This window comes from Myxine glutinosa, chromosome 4, assembly GCF_964187855.1.
Source record: "Myxine glutinosa chromosome 4, kmMyxGlut1.1, whole genome shotgun sequence".
Classification (NCBI taxonomy): Eukaryota; Metazoa; Chordata; class Myxini; order Myxiniformes; family Myxinidae; genus Myxine; species Myxine glutinosa.
In genome coordinates this window covers 188649335-188662670 of record NC_136264.1, presented here as the reverse complement: position 1 = coordinate 188662670, position 13336 = coordinate 188649335, and the positions used below count along the sequence as shown (strand labels likewise).

At 46.6% G+C, this 13336-nt stretch overlaps 1 protein-coding gene across 3 annotated transcripts in view; it reads left to right on the top strand.

The window, feature by feature from the left end:
• LOC137425575 (IQ motif and SEC7 domain-containing protein 1) overlaps positions 1-13297 on the top strand; it is a 201371-nt gene extending 188074 nt beyond the window's left edge. For all 3 annotated transcript variants that reach the window (XM_068114140.2, XM_068114142.2, XM_068114141.2), the window contains exon 14: positions 9351-13297. In XM_068114140.2, the coding sequence (XP_067970241.2) occupies positions 9351-9406 (56 nt within the window). In that variant the 3' untranslated portion in view covers positions 9407-13297. The remainder of the gene's footprint in view (positions 1-9350) is intronic.
• The last annotated feature ends 39 nt before the right edge of the window (positions 13298-13336 follow it).

Here is a 13336-nt window from a genome sequence, read left to right as displayed (position 1 = left end):
CTATTAAAATCAAACACCCAGGAAAACTGCGTTCAGATATTATGTACAAAAAGTAATATAAGGGTTTATTAGGAAAAGTAAAGCCAGTGAAAAAGCCCGCCGGTAAATCTAATAATTCTAATAAACCTAAATCGGGACGTCCCCACACGACTGACAGCAAACACAAACGAGGGAGATTAATCACGAAAATAACACGTCCCGTCGTTCAAAATATACGCGGAGATCGGGCTTATCTGTCTTTGTCGTCTTGTATTGTTGGTGTCCAGCACCGCTCCTTCCGGCCCGATCGCACACCACGAGGCCCCTCGCTCCAAGCACCACGCGTCCGACGCAGGCCAGCGGCTCCACTTGACCAGGGACAGGAAGGACTCCTTTCAACTCCACTCGACTCGACGACGCGGGAGTGCTGGCAGCCAAGTGCCAACGAACTGCTCAGTGCCAACTGGGTGTGCTCTCGTGTGTCTCCTGCGACTCCCTACAACCCGAACTGCACTCGAACTGCGACTGGAATGGCGTGTCCTCTCCAACTCTCCACCACCGCTCAACTCTCTGGTGCCTGCCTGCGTCTGCCAGTGCCTGCCACGAACTCAACTCAACTCAACTGCCCGCGTCTGCTCAGAGAGACTCAACTCCTGAAATGGCGTCCGACCGTCCCCTATATTGGTGGCCGATGACGTCACATTGCGCACTCCTCAGCCAATCACAGCCTCCCGCGACTCCTGACATCTCCCCCGTTACGCGACCCTGCGGTCCTGGCATAACACGTGCCGGCCAGGTTTGTGGGCCTTTGGAGGTGTACACGGTGGCGGCCAATTGTGGTGGTGTTTTTGACCTGGTTTCCTGTCAATTTATTACGAAGTCCTTGTCAGGGAAAGGGGATTATTTAATGTTGCGCTAAGGACCTAACTAATGTTTATGTGGTTTGCAGTGCCATAAAGGACAAAGGTTTGATTACTAGGTGATACTCACAGGGGCGTTACCTTTAATCCCTCACTATTTAACACTCGGACCTCCAGGTAGATCCACAATCATACATCTTACCCCGACAAACGCCTAAACATCAAGAACTTATTACATGTAGAGTCCCTGTCACGACAGCCGAATACCTACCTATTCAGATCTACCTAGCTCTAGATGTTGCATTACCAAATTCATAACACAGCCCCCCCCCTGGAACCGTAGCTCCTGCAAGGTTCACCGCAGGGCTACCATTCCAGCCTTAACACTTACTGTCACACACTTAATTAACCTATGAAATAAATCAGGAAGGGCTGTGGGAAGTGAGTCAGACTACCTACCTACACTTCCTTAACATGCTGAACCCCTTAACCATCATGCAAGTATGTACATCTTCTTCGTTGTTCCTGTGGAGGGAGGAAACAACAACACACAACACTAACTTAACCACAAAACTTAATCATCTTTCCAAACTCGAAACTCTAACCTTTGTACATACCCCGGTCTACAGACCGCGTCCCCCGGTGGATGCCACAAGACACAACCTTACCTGCGGGGCCATCCCCAATGCATCCCACTAAATTTCCACGGGCCCTGTCCAGATGTTACAGGTGAGTGACACGGCTCGGTGGATTTCGCCCACATTCATGCAACACCGACCCCTTAACCACTCATTCTCATTCCATAGGTCATCAAGGCATTGCAAAAATCAACAAAGCACTTATTCCCAATACACCCCCTGCAGGACCATGGCATTGATGTCATTCACGTGTGTGGGCATTCCTCAACTAGGCAGCGGGGAGGTACCGCACAAAAAGATGGTGGGGGCGCATCAGGCTGTGGTGCCCGCAGTCCCAAAAACAAGTCAACCGACTTACAAGTTCATTGCCCCCCCCCCTTTACCTCTTGGCCCCATGACAGCCCAACAGCCCCTTTCCGCCGTTACCTCGCCGGTGAGGGTCTCCACACACACCAGGCTCCTTTGCCTCCTGCTTTCGCGCAGCAACACGGGTCACCGGGGGACTTCCTCACCCCGCGGCGCCCAACCAGACCCTCCACCGACGAGCTCCAATTTCCAGTTACCACCGGCTGCCAGGGGTAATTGCCGCAGAGGGGGGCCCGCAGGCATCGCTCCTCAGAGCTTGCTCTGTACCTGCGGACACACACACCTTCCCCACCCATGGTCCCCAAAACACACTTCCTCCCCCGCTGCCATTCAATTCTCCACACAACTCAGCACAATTCAGTACAATTCCATAGATGGTGTAAAAGGTGTTACAAGGCTTGCCATGGCCTGCTACATGTGAAATTCCCCCAGTTCACATTTAAACCATCACATCTTCCCAAAAGCACATTTCCAAAAGCACAATTATCACCCCTCATTATCTCCAATAATCATCACACACTCTCCAGGTTCCACTCTCACGACCACATCAAAACACCTAACCACAATACAAAAACATACGCCACCCACAAGACACTGTGGCTCCCATTCCATCCCCTCACCGGCCATGTCATCACTCTCACCCGCCTCCCAACTCCAATTTACATGTCCCCAAGTTCCAAAGCAAGTCCTGAAGCCTGGGACAGTACTCCTCAAAGCACTCACCTTAAGTGCAGGTAGTTGCAGGTTGGTCAGGTTCAAGGGTGTCATCCACCCATACAATTCCCAAAATTTCACATTGGGCCTACCAAATACTTCCAAATTTCTCTTTTGTCCCCACTACACTGGCAGGTATGTGGATCCGCATCCAACGGTGATCATCACTACAGAACTACCTATGGCCACGACAGCTCTGCACCTCTACCGTGCAAGGGTCACCGGGACAAGGTGAGCAGTCAAAACGCCAACATGGCCCATGAGTGTCCATAAGGGTGCGACCCACCATCCATCCTTCGGCCCCCCTGCGAGGAACACAGCTGCAGCAGCCCCAGCTGGCCAATGTGGTGAGCACTTGCTGCCACAACACACACTACCGCACACACAACCTCGGCCCTGGGGGGCACGGTCGCAGTGCGTGGCATCCCTACAGCCACGTCCCCTGCACCTCCCCATCATCCCCCAGTCCGACTACAGAACTGCAGCCCCCCAGTGCTCACCCACACTTGACCACACCAAGGTTCAGTCAACAGCCATGCTCCACCAGGAGACCCACCCAGAAGACATGGTCCACACACCTCGGACACACACAGCACCACGTTGACCCTCAGGCTACACAACTACATCCCCATCATCCCGCGTCCCAAATATCAGCACAGTTGCCCCCGCAACCAGTTGAAAGCTGTGCCTTGCTACCCTATTAATTTCATCACAGCCTCCAACACTTTGGTCTACACACCTGGATCAATAATGGCGTCACTGTACAGTGTCCACCATGGCATTTCAAAATCCACCCTTAAATTTCCATCTAACCCACAGATTACCCATGCCAACCATTTGTCACATTTTACTAACCTCACCAAAGAAAGATGCTTTGCCATACACATGCCAGCCGAGCATGGCCCATATGCTCGGCTCGTTCTAGTTTCCTGCACACTCTATTGCTATTGGCCCAGGCCGAGGTGGTGGTCCTCTGTCTGGCGCCTGTGGACCTACTGGGGGCCCCCTCCTTTCTGGACTGCGAAGCCTCTCAGGAGGTGGGGGCCCATATGGTTGCCGACAATTCCTCTGACTGTGCCCTCTTCTCCCACATCTAAAACAAGTCCCCAAGAACGGACCCCTCTGGTAGCCAGGTGGAGCCCCCCTTTCTCCCGGCCCAGCCCGATAAAAATCAGGCCGTCCTGATGGCCAACCTGGACCACCCTGTCGTGACTCGCTCCCTGCAATTTGTCCCCCCATCAAATTTGTCAGCTGGCGGCTGATTCCCCTTAACATTCGCCCGATGTCATCCTCTGGCTTTTCCCGATCCCGCACCTCGGTCTGCCGTACCGTCACAGGTGCCCTCTCCGATGCGCGGTTCGACCTTCTCAAAAAGGTCAGTCTCGCCGCGCATTCCGCTGCCCGGTGCACCGTGGGTGGGTCCTGTAACTCCACCAACGTCCGGACCTCAGGATCAGGGAGAGCCGCCATAAATTTTTCTATCGCCAGCTTGTCCCACGCCTGTGCTGGTAGGTCCCTGTATGCTATCCTCACAGACTGGTATATATCCTGGGCCAGCTCCTGCAACGTCTCATTAGGCTTTTGCCTGCGATGCAGCAGCTGTGCCCTGACGAGGTCGCACCTTGCGCCTGTCCCGTACCTGTTATTTAAGGCCTCACAAATGGCCTTGCTGGTCAATATTCCCTCTGGGACTACGTTCAACACGTCGGCGGCTGACCCACGCAGTGTCGCCACCAGATTCCCCATGCGCTCCCGCTCTCCCCAACCATTGAGCTGAGACACGCACTCAAATTGTGTCAGGAAAGCCTCGAGGCTCCCTGATCCGTCAAAATGTACGAGGGGGATTGTTTTTCCAGAGACTCTATTCCCCGATTCCTCTCTGTCCAAATCCAGTCCGGGGCCAAAACACCCCCCCAACTGGGTATTCCGTTTCGGAGCCTCTGGTGTCCAAATGTGGCTCGTGGTGAGGGTCTCCTGGGTCACCTTAATCTGGTCCTGAAAATGTTTAACCGACCTACTCACCTCTTCCTTCAGGCTCTCTTGAACCCGACCAACCTCCTTCTTGATGGTATTGTCCCAGATCTCCAGTCGCTCCTGCATAAAATCACTCACCCTTTCATTATCCATTAGTGGCCCCCACAGGCCTTTCTCAATTAACCCTTGCTCCTGCTCTTTTATGCGGGTTTCCAACCCCCTCACCTCCTCGGCCAATTTGCCCCCTTGTCGGTTGAGCAATCCCCATTCCTCACTCTGCTGTAGCATTCTGGCATCCACCCGGCCCCGATAGCCTTCCAGGTCCCCATTTGCTTTATCAATTCGAGCATTTGTGGCACCAATCTGACCCTCCAACTTTTCCCCCATTTGGACAGCCTGCGTCACGCCCTCCTCTATTTTTGACATTAATTCTTCCCGTTTCAATTCAATTTCCACCCCTATGGCTTTTTCCATCTCCCCCATTTGAGTTTCTACTTTACCCTCAAATTTCCCCAGTCTGTCCGTAATTTGGTTTTGCACTCTCCCTTCTATGCCATCAATTCGTTCCCCCAGCTGCTGTGCCATTTCCCCAATTTTTCCTTCCAATTGTTCATTCCTTTCCTTTATTTCATTCCCTTGTTCATTCATTTGTTCATTCATCACCTCCATTTTTCCCTCCAATCCATCGATTTTGCTGACCATCCCTTTGATTTGTTCTTTCAATCCCTCCTTTAATCCTTCAATTTTATCACTCTGGGCATTCAGTTCCCCTTTTAACCCATCAATTTTATTTCCCAACCCACTTTTCATTTGTCCCATTTGTTCCTCCAATCGATCACTCATTCCCTTCATTCCTTCCCTACATTCCTTCCCCTGGGACTCCATTTTTTGAAGCAATTGACCCAACATCTGGTCGGTTGTCGGGGCCGTTCCTACTGCTCCCGACTCCCCGGTGGGGGAGGGGGATAAGTTGGTGCTCGGGACGAGGGAGGTTCCAAGGCTCACCTCTGCATCTAATTCCCCTATTTCCGGCTCACTCCCGACGCTGACGGAGGCCTCGCTGCGTACTTCCATCTCATCAATTTCCGACATCCGCTTTCCGGAAGATTGTTTCCCGCGCGCGTATTTATTTTAATAATTCCTGAAACAATTTAAATTTGACGAAGACGCGATATCGCGCTCCGTTTGCCCGATTGATTATTAAATTTCTCCGCCTCGACTATAAAAATTTTGCGTTCGAACGTCGGGCGCAATGTACGCCCGACCGTGTCGATGTCTCCCCGCGGACAAAAAAAATTTGTCCGACCGTGTCGATGTCTCGCCGCGGACAAAAAATTTGTCCGACGGGTTCAAATCCCACTCCTGACACCACTTGTCGCGTAACCGTGATTAACACCACAGTTACGGATGACCGATTTGCGAGACTTTAACTCCCGAGGCGAACACTCAATGGCGGACTCAAGTTCAACACCAACGCGCGGAATGGCGGGGCGCAGCGAAGGCTCCGCAACCTTATCTATTAAAATCAAACACCCAGGAAAACTGCGTTCAGATATTATGTACAAAAAGTAATATAAGGGTTTATTAGGAAAAGTAAAGCCAGTGAAAAAGCCCGCCGGTAAATCTAATAATTCTAATAAACCTAAATCGGGACGTCCCCACACGACTGACAGCAAACACAAACGAGGGAGATTAATCACGAAAATAACACGTCCCGTCGTTCAAAATATACGCGGAGATCGGGCTTATCTGTCTTTGTCGTCTTGTATTGTTGGTGTCCAGCACCGCTCCTTCCGGCCCGATCGCACACCACGAGGCCCCTCGCTCCAAGCACCACGCGTCCGACGCAGGCCAGCGGCTCCACTTGACCAGGGACAGGAAGGACTCCTTTCAACTCCACTCGACTCGACGACGCGGGAGTGCTGGCAGCCAAGTGCCAACGAACTGCTCAGTGCCAACTGGGTGTGCTCTCGTGTGTCTCCTGCGACTCCCTACAACCCGAACTGCACTCGAACTGCGACTGGAATGGCGTGTCCTCTCCAACTCTCCACCACCGCTCAACTCTCTGGTGCCTGCCTGCGTCTGCCAGTGCCTGCCACGAACTCAACTCAACTCAACTGCCCGCGTCTGCTCAGAGAGACTCAACTCCTGAAATGGCGTCCGACCGTCCCCTATATTGGTGGCCGATGACGTCACATTGCGCACTCCTCAGCCAATCACAGCCTCCCGCGACTCCTGACATCTCCCCCGTTACGCGACCCTGCGGTCCTGGCATAACACGTGCCGGCCAGGTTTGTGGGCCTTTGGAGGTGTACACGGTGGCGGCCAATTGTGGTGGTGTTTTTGACCTGGTTTCCTGTCAATTTATTACGAAGTCCTTGTCAGGGAAAGGGGATTATTTAATGTTGCGCTAAGGACCTAACTAATGTTTATGTGGTTTGCAGTGCCATAAAGGACAAAGGTTTGATTACTAGGTGATACTCACAGGGGCGTTACCTTTAATCCCTCACTATTTAACACTCGGACCTCCAGGTAGATCCACAATCATACATCTTACCCCGACAAACGCCTAAACATCAAGAACTTATTACATGTAGAGTCCCTGTCACGACAGCCGAATACCTACCTATTCAGATCTACCTAGCTCTAGATGTTGCATTACCAAATTCATAACAATATATTCACCTAGCACAAGTAGCACAAGCAGGTACTCGTTGATGAAATGGATTATACATAGTCACTCTTTTTACTTACACTTTCACATTCAATGGGTTGAAGTAACAAAACAGACATGCCTGTATTAGTGTATTACATTTACAGTTCTAATTCTTGACCCACATGTATGCAGCTGTTGTGCATCACAACGCTATGAACATTAAGATGTATCACAAGCAAGTACATTTTAAATCTAAAATAATCGCCCCAATCTCTTCACGTTAAAGAACCTCAGCTCACCTTTAAAATGAAAGAACCAGCTAAGACACGTACTCTCATTATAGTAGTACGTACTTTATCGACATATTCAATTTCCAGTCGTACGTACTTTGTCGACATATTCAATTTCTAGTAGTACGTCCTTTATAGACTTGCTCGCAATGTTTTATGACATACTTTGTCGATGTATTCATATTTTAATTGTACATACTTTATAGACGTACTCGCATTCTAATCGTGCATATTTTATTGATGTATTTGCATACTAATCATACGTACTTTGTAGGTGTACTCGTATTGTAGATGTACATCTTATCTACCATATAAAACACTGTCAGTTTGTGTATTTGTATGAAATAAGCATGACAATAATGTCGTAAATGAAAAAAACCAAAAAGCGTCCATAAATTAAAATTTACGTTATAAACCCCAAACGCATCGGTTAAAAAAAAAAAACCTCAATCGATATCTAGCATTTGAAAATTGTAATTTATATAACTGTAAACTATTAAATGAAAATGTCAATGAAAATTTACGTACAAACAGTAATCGCGTCTGTAAAAATAAATAAATAACCCTAATTGATATCTCGCAGCAGGTCGGTGATGCTTGCCTATAATCATAAAGCTTCTATTTATTATGTACCTACGTGCAAAGTACGGTTTATTGGTTACACAATGTGTAAATAAGCATACCCCACTAGTACTTTATAGACGTACTCGCATTCTAACCATACATACTTTATAGACGTACTCGAGTTCTAATTGTACATACTTTATAGATGTATATATCCTCTGACGAATGCAATACCCTCTGGCAAGAGTAACGACTGCACTCTTCACAGACCATCACCAATCCAAGACAGATCTCCACTCTGACACAGGCTACTCGACTGGAGGTATTACATTTGTAATTTGTTCAAGTTGCTGATGATATCGCGCCTAATCTTCACGAAAGACACCGTGGGATATTTAATGTCCAAAAGGGTTGGCGGGAGAGGTCACCTTTTTGAAGCAATGTTTTATGGCCGGATGCTCTTCCTGCCGCCAACCCTTGCGACACAGGGAATTACCAGTGAACTGGTACTCAATTTGCCGACCTCGGAAAGGATGACAGGCTGAGTCAACGCCCCTGGTGTTAATTCAACGATAAATCCGGATTCGAACCCAGGATCCTAGGATCCCAAGCCGGCGCCCTAACCGCTAAGCCAACACCAAGCGACAAAAAGGGTTGGCGTCAGGAAGGGCATCCGGCCGTAAAACATTGCTTCAAAAAGGGGACCGAAAAACAACAACAACCACGGTTCCCGAAAAAGGCCAACCCCCGCTTTGCGGGGAAAAATGGCCTCTAAAGGTGGTTATATTTATATAATGATCACGGCTAGCAGACAGATCCTCCGGATTTAACGTCCATGTGATGGACGACACACACATTGATGGATCACCCTGCCTGTGATACACCAGGATGATAGTTTATAGCTGGATCAAGAGTCAAACCCAGGTAAGACAGCTCGCAGGCAGGTAGATATTGTTCTTGCGTTTCTTTGTGCTCTATCATCGTGATTTCACGTCATTGTGTGCCTTGTCATGTGATGCTTTGTATGATAATGATTTCTGGTTTCAGGATGTAAATAGTAGTATCAGGAATAATCTTAGGGTGTCTTGTTATTAAGGTGTGAATATGGGGGAAGGAGTTGGGCCAAGAGATGTGGGGATGAGGGAGGGGATTTCTACGATCGATATTTAATTATAATGGTTTTGTGAAACTTTGATTCCATAAATTGTTAACTACTTGGTTAAACTGTTTATCCTGAAATATTTTAGGATTTTAAAAATGATCACATTTTTAGGATTGACTTGTAATTGTATGCCACTGCTCTCCATAGTTGCTTCCAAATCGAACACTCTTCCAAGACTTAAGCATCCTGAACAACCAAGATAAAACCTCCCCTGGGCTTGATCATCACACCTCTTTGGCCTCGGAGCCTCCGGCCTACCCCCGGGCGCTGCTACCTACCTGAATTCCTGCCTCCCAAGGTGGAATGTCTGGCGATTTGGGTCATGTTTTTAGCCATAACACCACCTCTTTTCCCCCTGGAGTTGGGAATCGAGGCAATGGCGATGGCGTCAGCCTGTCCAGGGTCGCTTAATATAAGAAAGCCTTTGTCCCCATTACTCAGCTCGGTGTAGTCAGCTGGTAGCCATCATCCGCGTGTCTCGACAAAAAAGGGCTTCAGAGGAAGTTTTAACGATGTGCGTTTTGTTCGCTGAAGGTTGTGAACACTGATTCCTCCATGTAAGGTCGTGCTGACACATGCGGAACACTCTTCACGAGGTTATAATTGTCACCTGATTGGTAATGAATCACTGGCAATGAATAGGCCACTCAGGCTATTCAAGTGAAGAACTTTGAGCAACTGTTTGACTGTTGGCTTGTTGGCCTGAAAAACTGAGCACTTTTTTGAGCTGCAAACAAGAGGATTATATGTATTTACACAAAGACCATAGCTATATGAAATTCAGAGTATAACGTTTGCCAATTTACGATATATTTTGACCATTCGGATGTACATAGTTTATCATACATATACGTTATTTGTCTATTTCAAAACTTTTGAAGACCACCGATCTTGTATACTGTTGTACGACTAGTTGCGAAGATAGAAGTCCATTTCTTATCTACCAATCCCACAACCGGTTCACTTAAGGCCACCTTTGGTCCAAAACAGCCTTAGATTCCCAGAATATGCTGCGATATGACTTCCAGTATTGCAAAGACTGTCTAGAGCAGGTGTCTAAACTCATCGATGTCGCTTGAATTGAATCCCATTTCCGTACCATCCCTCGCAACGTATCAAAATGAGGACCCGATTGAGAATCTCGACCAACTCTGTAATTTTAGGTCGTTTGCCTGCCGTAATGACTCGCACCTTGACCAAAAGCAGATTGTTTTAACGATTTCTTTCTCCACGAGTATTCTGGCAACTTAATAAAGCGCTCAGCAGGCTGAGCATCTCTTCTATTGATTCAATTCTCCACACTTCACTTATTTGATGTTCTTTTGGGATGGGTGGATGAGGAGAGGTGGAGGGTCTGGTTTTGTGGTTCCTGCTGCAGAAGAGCTTGTGAGCAAAATACCTGAAACAGATGAGCTTTGAAACCTTCTCGGTCATATTTAAGTGAGGATTTCTTCACGTTTCGTTCTCGTCTTAGTAGGACCCGATTGAAAATTCCATTTTCTATCTCAAAACGATATAAAATTCTTTATCTAGAAATGTATTTGTCTAGAAAAATTTAAAATCCCCCTTTATCTTGAAATTCCATTTCCAATCCCCACAACTCTCGTGATTTGAAATTATACGTAAATTGGTATTCCACATAAGTGAAAGCAATTTTCTTTTCAATAAGAAGTTTTGCATAGAGGAACCACCTTCAGAGGCCATTTTTCCCTGCAGATCAGGGGGTTAGCCTTTTTTTGGGCACCATGGTCCCCTTTTTGAAGCAATGTTTTATGGCCGGATGCTCTTCCTGCCGCCAACCCTTGCGACACAGGGAATTACCAGTGAACTGGTACTCAATTTGCCGACCTCGGAAAGGATGACAGGCTGAGTCAACGCCCCTGGTGTTAATTCAACGATAAATCGGGATTCGAACCCAGGATCCTAGGATCCCAAGCCGGCACCCTAACCGCTAAGCCAACACCAGGCTAAGTTTTGCATAGAGGGGAAAAAAAAAAAACCTTTTCTGGGAAATTGAGTGTCCTTTCTCTTTCTCCTTGTTCTTTCATTTTTGACCGAATTATGTACATCAAAATAAAAAGGAATACTTTTGATTTCGATATTTCGAATGCTTTTCTTTTCTTTTTTTAAATATTTCGATATTAAAAATTATTGTAAGAGATAATTTTGGTGATGCCCTCGAAGTGGACAAGCGGGAGCATGCATGGCGTCCTCCTTGTTTGCCGATTTAATGATGGAATTTCACGGAGTTATCACGATATTATCGTTGAATGTGAATGGCGAAGGCCCTCGAGCATTATTAAACATCACCGTAGCAACATAGGAATACTTGTGAAGGAAATAAGTCATTATCTTTTCGGTTTTTATCTTTTTTTTTTGAGACCTTTTTGCAGTATCGGCTGGAGAATGGCATATATAACACGGATGCCTTTGTGTACAAAAACCGCGCATGTTACAAAGAAGCATTTCACACCGTAGTGTTTTGAACTGAGAGGATTTTCGATAAAAGGAATAAAACTTACCGTCCTCGTTCCCTTGCATATACGACTCGACCGTTAGGCCTTTAATATGTACCGCAGCCATTAAGATCCCCACGTCGAGCAGAACCACTTTTGGTGGACGTCAAACAAGATCCATGCCCGAGGATAGTGTTTACGAACGAAGTAAAAATGAATAAACAAACATTTAATACCATTCGGAAATAATGACTTGCTTCGCAGTGTATAACATTTAGTGCTAGTTATAAAGTGTAATTTTTCTAGAATGAAAATAAATTATTTTGACACTTCTTCACAATAAAAAGACGACAAAAGTGGACGCGTTTCCATTTTCAAACCCCACTCGGCATTGTTTTGAGGCCATTTTACAAACCAGGTGTGTGTGTGTGTGTGTGTGTCCACCATTTTGAGATTGTTTACTGCAAGCTCAAAGGTAAAAGTTTGAGGGTGCGAACACGAGCTCTTGTTTTCTTACTTTCCTTCTTGGAATGGCGTCAAAGAGGAAAACAATAATTGTGCTTTGATTCACTGTAGCGTAGGTCGTGTACTGGACCACAGGGCTATAGCTTGAGCCACGCATATACTTTTTTGATCTCTTCAGTATCTCGAGGATATCAATGTTTGCGGAAGACCCTCGATCTGTGCTCAATCGAAGGGTATTCACGTGGTGATGCGATTCATTATGACGTGTACAAACGGGCATCTCCATTTATCTACAATCGTAGTGTGTCCGCCGTGCAACGTCCACGGACCATGAGAAATATTCACTCGAATGAGATTGAACTGATGGGAGGAAAGAATGTTTAGCATATAACTCAAAGGTCACCGATTGTGAATCTCTTTTCCTTGCACTTTCTTTGCTGACCTCATCGGGTTTAAGGATTTTAATTATTCTTTATTTTGTGTCCGATTTTCTTGATTCGGGCGGCAGTGGATTTTTGTCGATCAGGCGCTTCATGATTCTCTGCACTCGTTTGAGTTGCCAGTTGTTTGTGTTACTGTTGTCGTCGTTCCACAGGCCTTTACAAATGCACCGACCGCTTGAGTCTTCGATTGTTTTTATTTCGTCTTCAGGGATTTTGCTGAAGAGTAAAAATTGTCAGAGAGCACCTTGCTTTTCCTGGCAATAGCATCGGGAAGCTGGGATAATGTACAAAGAGATGTGATTTGATGCTTCTTTTGGACACTTATCTATTTATGTTGCTTTATTTGTGCAATATTAAACGTTCTTCATGCATTTTGGGTCATTGTCGAGGTGAAATCGTTTTTTGTGTTTTTAGAAAAGTGGGGTTTTTTTGTTGTTTTTTTGTTTTTCTTGGTCTTTGAGCTAACTGTTGACATCATTGTCTCCACGTTGGTACAACCACAAAGTGAAGAATTACATGTTAAACAGCAAATCGTTTGTTGGTTTATTTTTTTTACATGAAGTGCTGCTTTTTGTGACCCCATGTCCCCTCCTCTCGACACGATTAATGGGCTCGCTTGATTCTGAAAGCACAGAAAGATTGCTTTAAAAAAAAAAAACAATTTGTATTATTACTTTGATTATAATATTTTAAGACTGAATCTATCAGAATAAAGTATTCCATTATTTAATGTTGCATTGTTGTGCCATTCATTGTTCAAGCTCCAGGT